The 17,083-nt window shown below is 40.5% G+C and overlaps 1 protein-coding gene and 1 long non-coding RNA gene across 5 annotated transcripts; one reads left to right on the top strand and one right to left on the bottom strand.

The window, feature by feature from the left end:
• Positions 1-1,612: 1,612 nt before the first annotated feature.
• Positions 1,613-4,825, bottom strand: LOC116595407. Of its 3 annotated transcripts, XR_004287660.1 has the most exons (4): positions 4,428-4,825; positions 3,756-4,187; positions 2,752-2,808; positions 1,613-2,325 (listed from the first exon to the last, which is right to left on the bottom strand). It is a non-coding gene; the product is annotated as an uncharacterized LOC116595407 (long non-coding RNA). The 3 variants fall into 3 exon arrangements; XR_004287658.1 differs by having other exon boundaries at positions 1,614-2,325; positions 3,756-4,825; XR_004287659.1 differs by having other exon boundaries at positions 1,614-2,325; positions 3,769-4,825.
• On the top strand, positions 4,789-16,872 carry C7H2orf49 (chromosome 7 C2orf49 homolog). 2 transcript variants are annotated; one of them, XM_032351689.1, is made up of 5 exons: positions 4,789-4,971; positions 7,057-7,223; positions 11,064-11,190; positions 11,317-11,439; positions 13,743-16,872. In XM_032351689.1, the coding sequence occupies exons 1-5, from the start codon at positions 4,873-4,875 to the stop codon at positions 13,797-13,799; spliced, it is 573 nt and encodes a 190-aa protein (XP_032207580.1). In that variant the 5' UTR covers positions 4,789-4,872; the 3' UTR covers positions 13,800-16,872. The 2 variants fall into 2 exon arrangements, with proteins under 2 accessions (XP_032207580.1, XP_032207579.1); XM_032351688.1 differs by having other exon boundaries at positions 4,835-4,971; positions 11,064-11,439.
• Positions 16,873-17,083: the final 211 nt, after the last annotated feature.

The following is a 17,083-nucleotide window of genomic DNA, read 5'->3' as shown; positions in this document are numbered from 1 at the left end:
GCAACGAGTGTGTCTGTCATGTTCTTACTGTATCTATCTGCATGTAGGAAGCACATAACCAATTCTGAAAATCCCTGATGCTCAATGTTAATAAACCGGACTATCTTCAAAAGAGGCTTTTAATGCTAACATTCTGCTACTCTCATTTATAAGCTGTCTTATTAAGAGCGTATCTCTTGAACGTTTGGATATCATTTTAGACGATGAAGTTAAGCAAAGAAAGATCACATTTATTATTTTTTAAGCAAACTTAGTTCACTACATGTCATGTTTTAAGAGCTTTTACATGTATTAGCTCACTTAAGGATATATGTACATATATTCATATACCTGTAATCTAAATTCAGTAAAATAAACTTTGAACTATTATTCAAGTCCACTATTTCTTCTTTTTTTTTTTTTTAAGATTTTTCATTTATTTATTTGACAGAGAGAGAGAGATCACAAGTAGGCAGAGGGACAGAGAGAGAGGGGAAAGTAGGCTCCCCGCTGAGCAGAGAGGCCAATGCGGGCATGATTCTAGGACCGAGATCATGACCTGAGCTGAAGGCAGAGGATAAACCCACTGAGCCAACCAGATGCCCCCAAGTCCACTATTTCTTGAGCTACTCCCATGTCCCAGGTACTATGGCAGAGGCTGCTGGGGATCCTGAAATGAGGAAGACCCAGCCCCCGCCCTCAAGCAACTTAATTTTGTGCAATGGTTTAGGAAGTATGGTCAATCATCAACAATATCAACATCATCTCAGAACCTGCAAATGGAAATTCCCATGTCCCTACTCCAAATTTCCTAAATCAGAATTGTGGGCTGGGGCCCAGAAAAGAGTTTTTCACAAGCTCTCCAGTTGACCCTAATAATCACTCAATTTTGAGAACCCTTGATTTAGTGGAATATGTGAAAGAAAGAACCACCTAATCCAATCCTAAGGCAAAAAGTAATGTGCTCTAGAAGTTTGATCACAGGAGAGCTGAGTTAGGAAGTGCCTGAGAATCAGGAAAGGTTTGCTCATATTCATTCAGTGCACGCTACTGGTCTCACACAGTGTTGGAAGCATTTTGCTGGGTACCCAGAACCCAAAGACAAAACAATGTTTCAAGAAGCTCATGAAAGGGTTATCTGTGGGATGAGTAGTTGAAGTCCACAAATGCATCTTTATTATGATCTGATCATAAAAAGAATAAGAAATGGTAATAAAAATATAACCATTAATTATTACTGCGGCACTGAAAGTAGTTATTTGAAACTTGAAGCAGAACTGTTGTTCTAAACACCTAAAAACCCAGGTCAAAAATGTGAAGAACTCTTCAAACTGTTATATTCACTTTGAAGTTCCTTAACTTTTTAAAAAGATTTTATTTATTTATTTGACAGACAGAGATCACAATTAGGCAGAGAGGCAGGCAGAAGAGAGAAGGGAGCAGGCTCCCCACTGAGCAGAGGGCCCAACGTGGGGCTCCATCCCAGGACCCTGGGATCCTGACCTGAGCCGAAGGCAGAGGCCCTAACCCACTGAGCCACACAGGTGCCCTGAAGTTTTTAATTTTATTCATGCTCAAATATATTTTTGAGAATACTAAAATATTCATAACATAACTATCTTAAATATTACACTACCAACAAGGAGAATCAACGCCCAAAGTTGTCAGTACATATTTTATTCATGACTCATTCATTGAACATTTACCGAGTACCTACTAAATACAAGCATTGTGTGTGCTACTAACCAGATGGGAGACTCAGAGTAAATGTGTGCACCCTGTTCTACAGGAACTCATAACCTAGTGAGGCAATGCCAGGCATGGAAGTGTTTATTGGTATCCCTCAGTTTGTTTTTCTCAAGTATAGGCACCAAATAAAAATGTTAAAGAATAAAACCTCATGATTTTTGAGTAAAGAGAAAATTCTTATAAATACTAAACATAAATACTGTTGGTTACTATAGAATACTCACAGATAACAGAGTAGCAGGAATGAACTTTAGTCTACAAACTCAAATGTGTAACAAATATAATTTTTTTCCGTAACTGAGTTTTATTTCTTTTTCAAGCCCCCACTCAGCCTCAGTGACAATAATCTTATCAACAGAGGCCCTCCCTCTTTCCCAGGCCTGTGTTAATCAGGTCCGGGAATTTCTAAAGTGCCAAGATAGGAAGCCGGAGATGTCAGGTCCTAGCATCACTGGTCCCCACAGGATTCTGAGATGTTCTTTGTCCATTCCAGTGTTTGGTTTTCAGTTGCATTGTTCCAGTGCTGACAGGCCTGGTCCTTCCAATCAAGGCGACTGCTTAGCTTGAGGATTGAGGAATGTCTGTGGCTTCCTTGCCCTGTGATGTGGCAGAAATTTCTGTGAGGTGGCCCTTTTGCCCACACATATTTGAAACATTACCTCAGAACTTTTTAGAAATGCAAATTCTCCCTCACCCCAATTCCTAAATCAGAAATTCTGATTAAAGCACAGTCACCTGCCACAAATTCTCTCAGGCTCCTTCCCCCAGGCTCTGCCCAGGATGCAGTGGGGGCAGGCTTTATCAAATAGTCTCTCTTTCCTTAGGCAAATGTTTGTGTTTGAATCTACTTCCTCCTCTCTGAATCTGATGTTTTTTCCCACCCCAGGAGACACTCCCTCTAGAGATTTTTGGTTCAAAGGGAACTGGAATTATCTTAATGGATTTAGTTTTAAAGCGGAGAAGTGCGTTTGGGAAATTAACAAAAACGGGGGGGGGGGCCGGGGGGTGGAGAACAGATCTTACCTTTCACAAAACATTTTTGCTGATAAAGAGCTTGAGGCTTTAGATTAGGTGATTGGTCTAGAAAACCACAGGGTAAAAGAGCACAGCAAGGATGTAAATCATATTTTCAGACTCTTAAGCTCAATTTTTCCCCCACCCACACCACCATCCTGCCACTTGCTTCCTTTGATGACAATCAATAGACTACAACAAATCTCCAGTTAGTGGCAACAGAGGAAGCACTTTACATTCTCTGGCTCCAACCTCACAACATTGTGGGGTAGCCTTACAGTGTCCACTTCACAGGTGAGGACACTGCAGTGGGGAGACATGAAATATTTGCCCTAGGTGAGTGCTGGAGCCAGGGTTAAAATCCAAGTCTGGGCCACTCCAAAGCCTGCCCTTTCACCAGTTTTGTAGACTGCCTCATAATTATGGTTGAATACTTTCTAAAAAAACAGCTACCAGTTAATAAGCACCTGCTCTGTGCCAAGTGTGTTATATAATCTGTACTCCTTTGATAATTCTTCACAGATGTTAGCACAGCAATTTCTTCTGATAAGATTGAGGCTGAGAGACTTAAGTAACTCACCCATGGTCTCGTTTTTGCTGCAGGAAAAAAAAATCTGAACTAAGGTCTAGTTTTCAAGCCCAGGCTCCTTCCAAGACAATTGCTTTTGCCATTAAAACAACATGCCTTCTAGAAAGGGAAATGAGGATAACACCAGCCACACTAATTTCACTATTGTTATGAAAATGTAATCAGATTTTGGATATAAAATACCATGATTCTAATACCATGAAGTTAATGCACTTAACTGCAAATTAGAACATCCAAATACCTCCCTCAGCTCAGGTCTAAAACTCCATTCTATTTTGGGCAAGTCATTTCAATGTCTTTCAGGTCAGCTTCCTCAACACTAAAATGAAAGAACCGGACTAACTGAAGTTTCTGCCCAGTTTTGAAAGTCAATTTCTAGATAAAATATCATATACATAAATGATAAAGAAAAATTTCAAAATACCTCTAAGCCTTACATTATCTTTTTGATTTAGCATCTCACTTATTTTCCAATGCTTCAAGGTTTATCTTTTAGCGTCCTCGGAGTTGTTCACATGTTTTAGTGCAATGACTTCCAGTAAGAGGATGCATCTCATAGAGTTGCTGTTTGCAAAACACTTAGAACAGCCTGCAAGTTTTAAATGCGCCTAATGTTTTGGGATGTGTATCTCTCCCACAAAAGATGAAAGAGAAGTAGAAGAGATTTCTTAGTGAATTGCCAAGGATTATATCATCGCGGAAACCTACAAGAATACGTTCAAAACTGTTACTTCATAGTAGTTATAAGAGCAGAAAAAAAAAAAAAAAAAGAGCAGAGAAAATGTACTTAAGTGCCTGGCTTGCTACTTCCTCAATCTCTGGTCTTCAGCAAATTACCCAATGCCTGTTTTCTCACCTGGAAAATAAACATTCTCATAACATATACTTCATAGTGCTATTCTGAGGAGCAAGATTATGCATATTAAATCCAGTGCCTGGCACATCGTTAATGTCTAACAAATGCCTGGCCTTTTCACTAGTGATTTTGTTATTATTTCCATACGTGAGCAGGTTAATTCAGAGTATTACTTCAGGGAATACTTGAGAACCTACTATGTGTGAGGCCATGGGGTTACAAAGAATTAAAGTCTCTGACCTAAGATCATCATCTTGAAGGAGGATCAGGAAACAGAAACAATTTCAGAAGCGACAAGTGCCATATACAGAGGTAAAGGACATCTAGCTGCACCCCCCTTTCCCGCGAGATTGCCCTAAGGAATCCCTTTGGCCTCTGCCCTGGACGTCACAGGAAGCGCGACCAATCGTGGCCCGCTTCGGGATCTTCGTTTTTCTGGACTCTTCTTGTAGGAAGTCAAATGACAATCGTTTTCTCTGCAGACGTCCTTCCGCTTCTTTCGGTCCCGAGAGTCCTCCCTTAACAAGATCTGTCCCAGCACGCCGGTCCGCCACCAGATGCGGAGCGGGACGCCAGGCGCACCAGGAGTGACGTCACACTCACTGCCCCCGCCCTCACGTCACTTCCGGGACGCTTCTTTCGTGGAGGCTTGTGGGTAGCCGGCCGGGGTCTCCTGGCGACGACGATGGCGGGGGATGTGGGCGGTCGCAGCTGCACGGATTCGGAGCTGCTGCTGCACCCGGAGCTACTGTCCCAAGAGTTCCTTCTCCTCACCCTGGAGCAGGTCGGGCGCGCCGGGACGGGTGGGCCTTTTTGGAGAGGGGTTCGGACTTGAGCTGGCCCCAAGTAATCCTCAGTGGCAAGCGGACACACCCGCCGCCGTCGCCCCTCCCGCCGGGTTTGTGTCACTCTCCACTCCACACGGGCGAACCAGGTCTCCCCACACCTCTATCCGAGAAACAGAGGTCCTTAGAATATCAGGAATTCCTGAGAATTAGGACTCATCCTCTTGGGTATTTGATGGCTCTGACAGAGGAGTCCTAGGCGACTCCAGCGGCCTAAATGTGTGCGGGGGGTCGGGGGGCGGAATCGTAGTAGAAATGAAGGGTAATAATCAAGGACTGTCAGGGCTGGAAAGCGTCGGAGAAATCGCCCTTTGTTCATATCGCCACCTCGTTTAAAGATGAAACTCAGTCTCAGAGAAGTGAAGTGACTTTTATTTAAGGTCATACCATTGCTAAATGGGGGAGAATTCAGGACTCCTGGCTCTCAATGCAGCATTTCCTCTTTTCGAGCTAATGTGACCTCACACAATCAACAAAAAACAAGACAAAAGAAGAGATGAACTTGGTTTAAAGTGGTAGAGAATTACTGAAAGTTTTCTTGTGGTTTTAAGTACCATATTTTGTTGCTTTCTATATGTTTACGCCTTAGTACTCTTTCGCTAATTTCTTTCAGCCCTACTGAGTAGATTTATGGAGGTTACCTTTCCCCTGAGGTTCTCAAACTTTTTAGGTACATCAGAATCACGAATCACCCCAGAGCGTGTTAAAACACAAATTATTGGGTTCCATCCCCAGAGTGTCAGATTCAGTAGGTGCAAGACGTGGCCTGAACATGGGCATTTTCAACAACTTCTTGCTGCTAGCCCAGGGACCATAGCTCGAGAACTACCACCCTAGAGCAGTAATTCCTAAACTACGGTGCCTATGAATTATCTGGAAATGTTATCCAGGGGACTCTCCAGGGTTTTTTCATATTTCTGAGTGAATAGAGGGTGAAAACTGATAACAAAGGATGGTCAAGTATAACAGAGAAAAGTAATATTTGTACTTCTAAATTTAGAAGAAAAAAGTAATCAGGATAAGTTTATCAGAGTACATAGATTGGACTTGATTTGCCACTTAAACAGAACACAGATAAATCCAAACTCTTTATTGTAGCTACTCCTTTTCCTTATGCTGCATGTTTTCCATGATGTTGAGAGCAAATTGGAAAGTGAGGGAGAATGAGGTAATTTAGAGAGGAATGGCTGGACAGTGACTGGAAGCTACTTGAAAAGACTGGTGAAAATATGAAGGGCAGTTTGTAATGATGCACTCTTATAAGTACAGTCATTAGTAAGGGGACTACAGCGTCCATCTGTAGGGCCATTTGAAATCTTGGTAGTTGACTTCAATTTAAGAAGTATTATTAGGGAGATGAGGGAAACAGTATTTGGGGTGAGACCTCCAGCCCACTCCTTTGATCATGATAGTCACACTCTGGGTAACTTTTTGACAGAATGCAGTAATAGTTATCGTTGTTGGCTTTTTCTTTTGGTCTGATTTCCCCAGGAAGTCTCCCATTTTCAATTTACCTCATGGATTCCATGCTACTGGAAATGGTCTCCATGCCTGATGACTGGCTGACCAATTGTGGACTGCAGTCCTTGTCACACTGAGAATATATGACCATTGTCTTTTAAGATGAGCCTAAACTTAATATTTGCAGAGGTTAACCTCCGAAATACTACTTACGGTACTATGTGGGATTGCAGTGTACTTGAAGTCCCTATAAGTTCCTATATGACTTAAATAATAAACTCACACTTACATAACAAATTCTGTAATTACAGTAAATACATAGTAATGGTATAATTATAGAATTGTAAATGTAAATTTAAGAGTTTATATTAAATTTCATATGTTTTAAATTGTAAGTAAAATAATAAGTATTATATTGTGGAAAATAAGTTATAAAATAGATACTTATTAAGCGTTATAATTATAAATTTATTACTTAAGCAGGAATGTTCTACCCTGTTAGATAGGTAGTAATTACCATGAAGGATGTTATTTTGAAATTACTTTTGTTTCCTTTTTCACAGAAGAACATAGCTGTTGAAAATGACATAAGAATAAACAAAGACAATCTCACTGATCTTTATGTTCAGCACGCAATTCCGTTGCCTCAAAGAGATTTGCCAAAGAATAGGTGGGGGAAAATGATGGAAAAGAAAAGAGAGCAACATGAGATGAAAAATGAGACTAAAAGGTACTTAGTAGTGGTTGTGGTTTTTATCTCCTATGACTTAACAATTTTGCTTTTCTTTTTTTTTCTCCAGGTAAAATAAACTTAGGTAAGAAAAATTCATTTACTCAATAACTATTTATTGAGCATCAGGCACTGTGCTTATAGCATGACTAAAACCAACAATTCTCTGCTCATATTTTAATTGGGAGAAACATAATTTTAAAAATTAGCTAAAATATATGGTATGTTACATGGTGATACATATAAATGCTAAGGAGAAAAGTAAATCAGGGAGAGAGATTGCCATTTTAGGTAAAGTGGCCAAAAACAACCTCACTGAGAAATGACATTTCAGTAAAGAAACCTGTAGGTGTTATTTAAGAGCAGCAAGCTAGCATTCCAGACAGAATACTAGAGCCTGGGTCAGGAGTGTGCCCGTCATAAACCAAGAACAATAAAGAGCCCATCAAGGCCAAAGTGGAGAGAGTCAAAAGGAGAGTAGAGAAAAGAGGTTTATTGGAGGTGAGTAGGGGAGTTTGTTGGGTTAGATCGTGTAAGGCTTTGTAAGTCATTGTAAGAACACTGGCTTTGCTGTGAGATAAGAAGCCATTGGAAGGTTTTGAGCAAAGTGGTGATATCATCTGATGTGCATTTTAATAGCGTCACTGTGGCTGCAGTACAGAGACGTGATTTTAAGGTAGGGGGAAGGGAACAGGAAAATCAATCAGGAGGCTGTACTGTGATCCAGGTGATAAATGGTGGGGACTTTGACTGAAGTAGGGAACTTGGTAAGAAGTGGCTGGAGTCTGGAGGTAGAGCCAACAAGATTTGCTGAATTGTGAGAAAATGTGGAGTCAAGACTTTAAGGTCTTCGAATAATAAAGAAATGAAGGAACTGTCATATAGCTTCAGGGACACTAAGATTTTTTTTTTTTTTTAAAGATTTTATTTATTTGACAGACAGAGATCACAAGTAGGCAGAGAGGCAGGCAGAGAGAGAGGAAGGGAAGCAGGCTCCCTGCTGAGCAGAGAGCCTATGCGGGGCTCAATCCCAGGACCCTGGGATCATGACCTGAGCCAAAGGCAGAGGCTTTAACCCACGGAGCCACCCAGGCGCCCCGACACTAAGATTTTTAAATTTCAGAAAAATTTTCATAAAACCACAAGCAAATAAATTTCCTTCTTAAATGGTTATGTTTCTCTAACAGTGGTAGATGGTTTAATGAGAACAAAGTGTGCTAAGATCCTTGAGTGGGCTAGTTATTTCGTTTCCTGTGTCTGTTTTATCACAAGTGGGCGCTATTGATTAATTACTGAATTTATTTTTAGAGCCTTCTGTTTGTAAGGTACTGTCATTGGCAGCGCACTAGTGATTGTGGGAGAAGGTGGAATGAGGGCTGAGTGTGAGGGCGAATGCTGGCTCCAAGTTGATGAGGGGTGTTAATCTCTAGTTACAAAGAAGAACTCATGATTGGTAGGGGGAGTATTCCCCAGGTATGAAAATAGTTGAAGAATGTAACATGTATGCTCATAGTTATTTTGGGAAAATATTCTTTCTTTTGATCAGGAACACATTCAGTTCAGATTAAACATCATTTTAGCTTGATGGTTATATAGTGGTATGGGCTACATATTAGTGTTAGCTTTTGTAAATCTGTGGTTATGCCAAATACATCTTCGGTTTACATTTGTTGATTCATCTTTTTAAAAAATCTATTTTATAGAGAGGGCTTGAGTGAGCGGTGGGAGGGGGAGGGGCAGAGGGAGAGAGAGAATCCTGAAGCAGACCCTCAGCTGAGTTTGGAGCTTATAGGCCAATGGGCTCCATCCCAGGACCCTGAGATCATGACCTGAGCTAAAACCAAGAGTTGGCCACTTAACTGACTGTGCCACCCAGGTACCCCTTACTTTTGTTGATTTTTTTTTTTTTTTTAACTTTTGTTGATTCTTTTTTTTTTTTTTTTTTTTAAAGATTTTATTTATTTATTTGACAGACAGAGATTACAAGTAAGCAGAGAGGCAGGCAGAGAGAGAGGAGGAAACAGGCTCCCTGCTGAGCAGAGAGCCCGATGTGGGGCTCGATCCCAGGACGCTGGGATCATGACCTGAGCCGAAGGCAGAGGCTTTAACCCACTGAGCCACCCAGGCGCCCCACTTTTGTTGATTCTTAATAAGAAAGTATTTTCTTCTTGATCAGCATGTTCATGCATATTGTCCTAAGCAAAGCTTCTACTGTTACTTCGTATGATGATCTCTTTAAGCTCCTCAGTATCCTTTTTGAAAGGATTTATGACTTTTTATTTTAAGATTTTATGTATTTATTTGACAGCATAAGCAGGGGGAGCAGCAGGCAGAGGGAGAGGGAGAAGCAGAATCCCTGCTGAGCAGGGAGTCCAACGTTGGTCTCGATCCCAGCACCCTGGGATCATGACCCAAGCTGAAGGCAGACACTTAACCATCTGAGCCACCAAGGTGCCCCGGATTTGTGACTTTCTAAAAAAACCCCACAAATTTCACTCTTTTTTTTTTTTTTTTTAAAGATTTTATTTATTTACTTGACAGAGAGATCACAAGTAGGCAAGAGGCAGGCAGAGAGAGAGGGGGAAGCAGAATCCCTGTTGAGCAGAGAGCCCGATGCAGGGCTTGATCCCAGGATCCTGAGATCATGACCTGAGCCAAAGGCAGAGGCTTAACCCACTGAGCCACCCAGGCACCCCACAAATCTCACTCTTGACTCAAAATCTTAAAGCTGGAAGGATCTAAGAGATTGTCTGGTATTGTTGAATTAGCAGTATTGTGATATGCCCCAGGTCACACAGAGCGAGGCCCAGATCAACAGTGCAGTGCTTCCCAAACTTCAGCATGCCTCTGGGATCTTAGGTTGAACTCTCACAAGCTGATGAGCCCTGCTCTCTCTGATGAGTCCTCTTTCCCTTTGGCAGCGGCACAGTGTATGTAGGAAAGTCATTTTTATCTGCTACCAGATGATGTTCAATGGTAACCTAAGAATTGGTGAGTTTGGCCAGTCACCTAGGATCTGGTTAAAATGACAGGTTGAAGCCCCAGATTCTGCATTTCGTAACAGACTTCCAAGGTGATGTTTATGCTACTGGTCCCTCGACCACACTTTGCGTAGGAAGGCTGAAGTGTTCTTCGTAGTAATTGCTCAAGTTCTTGTTACATGTTTAACTAAGTTTTTCTTTTCCCATAAATCTGTTGTTTCACTTGAGGTTTAATGAATAGTAGACAAATGAATGTTTTTATTATTTATCTTTATGATTCAGAGTGGAAGTTAGGTTTTGCAGAATCTTATCATGAAGACTTGCCAAATTTTAAAATTAACATTACACAAATATTATAGTTAGAATTTAGAGAGTGCCTTGGCTTTAGTTTAGAGACTGTTGATGATTAGAATATTCTCATTGTCTATAGAGTGTCGCTGTGGTAGTTTTGCTATAGTTTTATTAATAGTTCATTATCTTTTTAAAATAATAACTGATACATAGTCAAGGTAACCTTATCAATTAGATGGGGTGATTTTTTAAACTAAAAATTTTTTTTAGTTGCTAGGAAATCTTGTTTTAAGTTCTAGGGTTAATTGGTTGATGTTAAAAAAAAACATTTTATGTGTACATTAAAGCTAACTTAAGTTTCTTGTCAATAAATATTTTATACTTTAAACATCAGAAAATTGTCACTTCATTTAGGATGAACATAGAAAATTTCATTCCTAGGAGTCCTCCGTAAAATAGATGAGTCTTACCAGTAAATGTTTTCTGGTCATTGTTTTACTTCTGAGTTCCTGCAGACTGGTTTGCATTGCAGATGGTATTTTTCAAGAATTTATCTCTTTGATTTCAGGACTAGCACTATAGATGGGTTAAGGAAAAGACCCCTCATCGTGTTTGATGGAAGTTCAACAAGTACAAGCATCAAAGTTAGAAAGACAGAGAATGGTGATAATGACCGGCTCAGGCCTCCCACTCAGGCAAGCTTTACCAGTAATGCCTTTCGAAAATTGTCAAATTCCTCTTCAAGTGTTTCACCCCTAATTCTGTCTTCCAATTTGCCTATGAACAATAAAATGGAACACAATAATAATGACACTAAACAGAACCATGACTTAACGCATAGGAAAAGTCCTTTGGGTCCTGTGAAGTCCCCACCTTTGTCCCCTGTTGGAGCTACTCCTGTGAAGTTAAAGCGAGCGGCCCCTAAAGAAGAAGCTGAGGCTGTGGTAAGTGTGGGGCGGCTTCTGTGCTAGTAAGAGAGAGGGGATGGAGTCTCTGAGTGGGGAGGCCTCGTGGAGTGGGGGAGGGTAAGCTGGGCCACAGGCAGTTCTTGAACTCTTAAATGGTCTGACTCTTCCGTGTCCTTTTTTGTGTTGACTCCTGGAATCATAAAATCCGTGATGATAAGTTAATGTTTTTTTCAAGTCTACCAAACTTATTTCTACTTAAAATGTCTTAGGCACTTTCCCTAGACTTTTGTCATTTCAGTCCTTTAACCATTTGGGGGACTAAAAGAGAAAAATATTCCTTTGTTAGTAAAGCTCAGAATGTTAAGTAGTTTGTCCAGAGTTACATATCTATTCAGTAGCATTTTGACCTTCATTCTGTTTTATACTTACCTTAAAACCACACTAGAGTATTCAGAATTTATCATGGACCTCCCCTTCCCTCAAATTTATCTGTCCTTGGAGAGGTAGGGGAAGTAGGGGAGTGTCCTGTGCTGGACTGAATTATAGTTAAGCATTCGGATGCTTGGATTTCATATACTGGCAGATTTGGTACTGATAGGCAATATATTTAGAGTTTAATTTGTGAGAGGGCATATACATGTATGTGTATGTATATACACTTATATGTATGTTTATATGTACAAATACATATGTATATACATAAACATACTTGATTCTTCCCTGGGCTTCTCAGAAAATGATTTTACTTTAAACATCCAAGCAGTTTTATATAATTCCTTATCTTAGTTTATTTGTCTTAGTCTATTTAGGCTGCTCGATATAATACTGACTCGATGGCTTATACAACAGACATGCATTTCCCACAGTACTAGAGGCTGGCAAGTGCAGAATCAAGGTGCTGTCAGGTTCATTGTCTGGTGAAAACCTACTTCCTGATTCGCCCTAGGCTGCTTTCTTTTCTTTTCTTTTTTTTTTTTTTTTTAAAGATTTTATTTATTTATTTGACAGACAGAGATTACAAGTAGGCAGAGAGGCAGGCAGAGAGAGAGGGGAGGAAGCAGGCTCCCTGCTGAGCAAAGAGCCCAATGCGGGGCTCTATCCCAGGACCCTGGGATCATGACCTGAGCCGAAGGCAGAGGCTTTAATCCACTGAGCCACCCAGGCGCCCCCCTAGCCTGCTTTCTGCTGTGTTCTCATGTGGTGGAAGGGGCAAGTAAGCTCTCTGAGGTCTCTTTTCTAAGGGCCCATTCATGAGAGCACCTATGTTGTGGTAAGCACATACTGTCACATTGGGGATTAGATGTCAACATATGAATTTTGAGGGGACACGCATTCAGTCTGTAGCATTCCTATGGTATACTTTGACTTTATTATACTCTTCAAATTGTGTGTCAGAGGGATCAAAACTCAGAGTAGTTCAAACATTGTAAAGTAGTAGCAGAAAGAAGACTACCGTAAATCTGACCAGTGTTTGGTTCTTCCATTGGTTCACCCTTTCAGCTACCCTGTGCAATAGCACAGTTCTTTTTCTCATTTCACAGATAAGGAAATGGAAGCTCAGATAGTTTAAATAAACTTGTCCAGGGTTTCAGAGTTAGTAAGTGGCCTGGTTGCTATTTGAATACAGACCTATTTGACCTCTGCATGAGCTTCTGTCTCACCAAGCTGCCTTTCCACTTCTTTCAGTCATTTTTGTGGGGCAGAGGAGGAGGGTGTCAGAGAAGAGTGGGAAGGAGGGAAAAAAAGTAGGAAGAATAATCTAGACCTCAAATATTATAATAAAAGAGTTAGTCTTGAGGATTTTTTTTCAGTCTGTTAAAACATATCTTTCTACTCAGAAAAATTTTACTCTTTCAGAGGTATGATTTTTTTTTTTTTTAATTTACTAGTATTAAGATCTTGGATTGTGAGATTGAGGAAGGCGATGGGGTAGGCAGGAAAGAAGCAGGTCTGGAGTCCTTAGTCGTTTTCAATTCTGAGTGCACTTCAGGATTACCTGGAGGAGCTTCCAGAAAACCCAGACAGAAATCGGAGCCTCATCCCTGCCACCTTGTATGCATTCTGACTTAATTAGTTCTGGGATAAGACCCAGGTCTGGGTATGTTTGAAAGTGTTGTGGGTGATTCTAATATGCAGAGATTTGAGAACCACAGCTGGAAAAAAATGGGTGGCAGGCGAGACGTGCATTTCCCAGTCTTCTAAATCTTCTCCCACCAGATGGCAGCAGTGATCTGCCATTCATATATTAGTAGTAAACTTCAGTGGTTTCAAGTGCTCATTTCAAGTTGTCCTCTGACATTTCTGCAGGTGTAAACTGGTTTCTGTTCATGTCTTTTCAGAATAACCTGAAGCCCCCAGAAACAAAGAGGAAGATACAGCATGTTACATGGCCCTGAAGGAAAGTTTCCAAAAATGTAAATATAACTGTAACTGTAGTTTTTCAAGCAAGTTCGCATATATTGACAGTATTTACAGAGATCCTGATTATTGTGGAATTTTCTTAAGAGGTTTAAAATTAGGTTTGAAAAAAATAGTCTTTCCTTTCCCCTTCCTTTTTTTTTTTTTTTTTTTTTTTAAATTTTTGCCTTTTGTGCCCTTACTAGGAAAAAATTTCTTTTTAAACCAGGTGACTTAGTGTAAGTCATTTATATTGATCCCAGTCAATCATTAGCTGCAAGTCTGATACAAAGCATCTGATGAATTTTAGGAATTATTTTAATTACTCGGTTTCAGTATTTGGGGGAATTTGAGGTTTTTGTTTAAACCCAAAATATTTTAGAAGTTCACAATTTTTATTTATTTTCCCTAGCAGAAGAATTTAACAGTTTATCCCAATATTTTAGTAAATACTGCCAAACCCTCCTTAAGGTTCACCAAGAAAAGCATATTTGTAGTGCTGCCAATAAACTATTCCAAATATACAGATGAAATTGCTGTTCTTGAAGTGCTTACATTACTTTTTCCCATAAAAACCAAAAAGGGAAATCAGTGCTTGCTATTGCTCCTTCCCTTGAAGTTGTAACAGAATTGGTGTATTAGGAGTTGATTGGTCAGTCTCACAGCTGGTCCACCCTTTAAGATGTCCCTGTCATGCAGCACTCCTCACTATTTTCATGAGCAGTCTTTGATCTTGCTCTGGGAGCTCAGGTGTCACTCCTTCCTAGGAGCTTCATCCTTTCCAAAAGAAGCCGACTTTAAAATCTTCAGGTGACGTAGTCATGTTCGAGGTGGTAGCTTATGGCAGAAGGTTTGGCGAATAGGAGGAGGGGGGTGGAGTTCCAGCACCTGAGAGAGTCCGGGAGGGATAGTGGTGAGAGGTGGGACGCCTAGCATGATCTGGAGTAGGCAGAAGAGGAGACGCCGACGCCGGGAGTCACCGCAGAGTGACCTCGTAGGAGACAAGTACCAGCCGGACGGGGGTCCCTGCTGGGGTAACAGGCAGCTTCCCACAGGGCTGCCGCACACTCATCACCCACAGAGGTTTTGTGTTCTTGTTAAAGTAGTGTTACCGTCCCAGTCTGATGGAAGTCGGTGGGAACATACGGTAGACCTTCTAGCCACATGTTCTGTCCACTTTTTTGCCTTGTATTTCTAACCAAGTGTGGAGGATACTTTATACTTTTTTCCTTATATGACTGATCTTCACATTGGGGTTCGCCTTTTCATTAACTTTTTACAGCAGTCTCCTTCCTCTTCTGATTTGTTAAAACAAGTATTTTAGTTCTGCTATTAAATAGCCTTACAAAAAATTCATTCAGCCTGGCAGGTAAGTACTGTACTAAAACTTGAACCCTCTAGTTTTTAGCCATTCTGCCTTTATCCAGACTATAAATCTGTACAGATAAGGCAAAATCGATACATACTATGTGTTGCATAAATTACTGATGTTACGCCAAGTGAGTGAATAATAGAGTTAACTGCACAGCTGATATGTTCAATATTATTGAAGGACAACAGTAACCCTCCACGTAACTGTATATTAAGGGATATTTTAAAAGTACAGATTTTAGGGTAGAATGACAAATTCTATTTGATAATTCAGTTGTCCCTTCTGCTTTCATCCCTTCTGCATTCCTCTCTTAGTTAAGAGAGAGTTAGCCATTTGACGGTTTTAAGTCAGTGGAAACTTATTTTAGTTACTCAATAAAATTAATTTTTAATTTGTATATTTAACTTACAGAGTAGGTTGGTAATAACAGCTGAACTGTGTAACATTGTTGCTTCAAATTGAAGTTTATATTATGAACATTCAGAATCAATGCTCATAGAGCAGCATATTATTGAGCTATTTTGAGTTTGAGTGTGGAGAAGTGCTAAACCACGTAATGTGTATTCCATAATACTGACATCTTGGAGCACTGTGCCTTCTCAAGGTGCATAGATACAGCTTGTCTTGAAATGTCTTCCTCCACGTCATGACGCCTCCTGAGTGAGGGGAATCTGAAGCAGAAGTGTCGAGCATCTTGGGTTTTGAAGGGTTGCTTTGGTGTGCTTTAAAGTTTGGAAGGACTCATTTGGAGTGGCAGACAACTTTGGAATACCGTCAGTGAATTTTAGGAACATGGGTTAATGTTGTCGCTGTTGATTTCATGTTCCAACAGAGCCACCTGTTTTATTATCTCGGTAGGCAGCTAAGTGGTCGGGTCAGCAAGTAGGTTCTGAGGTGTACTTTCAGGCGCTTTACCACTTCCTGCCATAGGCAGAGGTCTTCTTTTCTTCCCCTTCTTCTTCATGGCCCGTTTTCTTTTTCTTGTTCTCCTTTCCCATGTTTTAACTTACTCTGCTTCCATTCTCCATCCTCCTTTTGCAGACCGTAAGTATCAGGCTTAGGTTTGCACGTCATAATGCTTGGCCCTATGCATTCATTGAGGAGTGAAGATAGGATGACCCCCGGTCCTCTTACATTTGAGGGATCACAGACTGCTGTGTGAATTCTGGAAATCTCAAGCCCCTGCAGCACCAAGGGCCCCGAATTGCTTCCCCGTGGCTGTAAAGGCAGTACAGTTTACCACAATAGCTTTAGTAATCTGGACAGCTACCAGGCACTTTGGAAAGTTGGTTCAACTGTTACTAGGAGGCCATAATATTTTTGCTAGAATTAAAATTCTTCAGAATTGTAATTATTATTTGAAATAATATTTTGGTTGACTTCAGTTTTGAGAGAGGATTCTAAAACTGGTCTAGAGACTCACTCAATAGCAATGACCTTTTTAAAAACTTACATTAAGTAAAACTGCCAGTAGATTAAATCACATGTATGTAAGAGCTTTCTCTATTTACTACTGCGCCACTTCAGTAATTTTTAGAGGCTACAAAATGGTCAAAATGTTTTTAAGTGTGCTCTTTTATTAAATGCTTGTGCAGGTTTTGTAATTCAGTACAGAAAGTTCAACCTTGTAATGTACATTTTTGTATGTAAAAGGTCTTTGAAGTAGCCTTATCCTTATTTAAATAAACTGAATAAAATGATTGAGTAGGTCTGTCATTCATAAAAAAAATAAAATGGAAAAACGTTCTATAATGACTTGATCTCCTTTTATTTGAGCAGAGTATATGGCGGAAAAGTGTTATGCTTTATATAGTACAGCCTTCTGTATGAGGATTGATTGGGATCAGGCATGATGCTGGTCGTCCGGCCACGTCTCAGGCGTGCCCCCCCCCCCCCCCCCACTGCTGTGAG

The sequence above is a fragment of the Mustela erminea genome, chromosome 7 (assembly GCF_009829155.1).
Source record: "Mustela erminea isolate mMusErm1 chromosome 7, mMusErm1.Pri, whole genome shotgun sequence".
NCBI classification, from domain to species: Eukaryota; Metazoa; Chordata; class Mammalia; order Carnivora; family Mustelidae; genus Mustela; species Mustela erminea.
This window is presented reverse-complemented; position numbering and strand designations above follow the sequence as displayed.

What these genes read in the sequence shown, in the direction of transcription:
- C7H2orf49 (XM_032351688.1), top strand. Translation starts at nt 4,873, where the DNA reads ATGGCGGGGGATGTGGGCGGTCGCAGCTGCACGGATTCGGAGCTGCTG. An exon ending in TTCTCCTCACCCTGGAGCAG is followed by an intron (nt 4,972 to 7,056) that starts GTCGGGCGCGCC and finishes CCTTTTTCACAG; the next exon opens with AAGAACATAGCTGTTGAAAA. An exon ending in ATGAAAAATGAGACTAAAAG is followed by an intron (nt 7,224 to 11,063) that starts GTACTTAGTAGT and finishes CTTTGATTTCAG; the next exon opens with GACTAGCACTATAGATGGGT.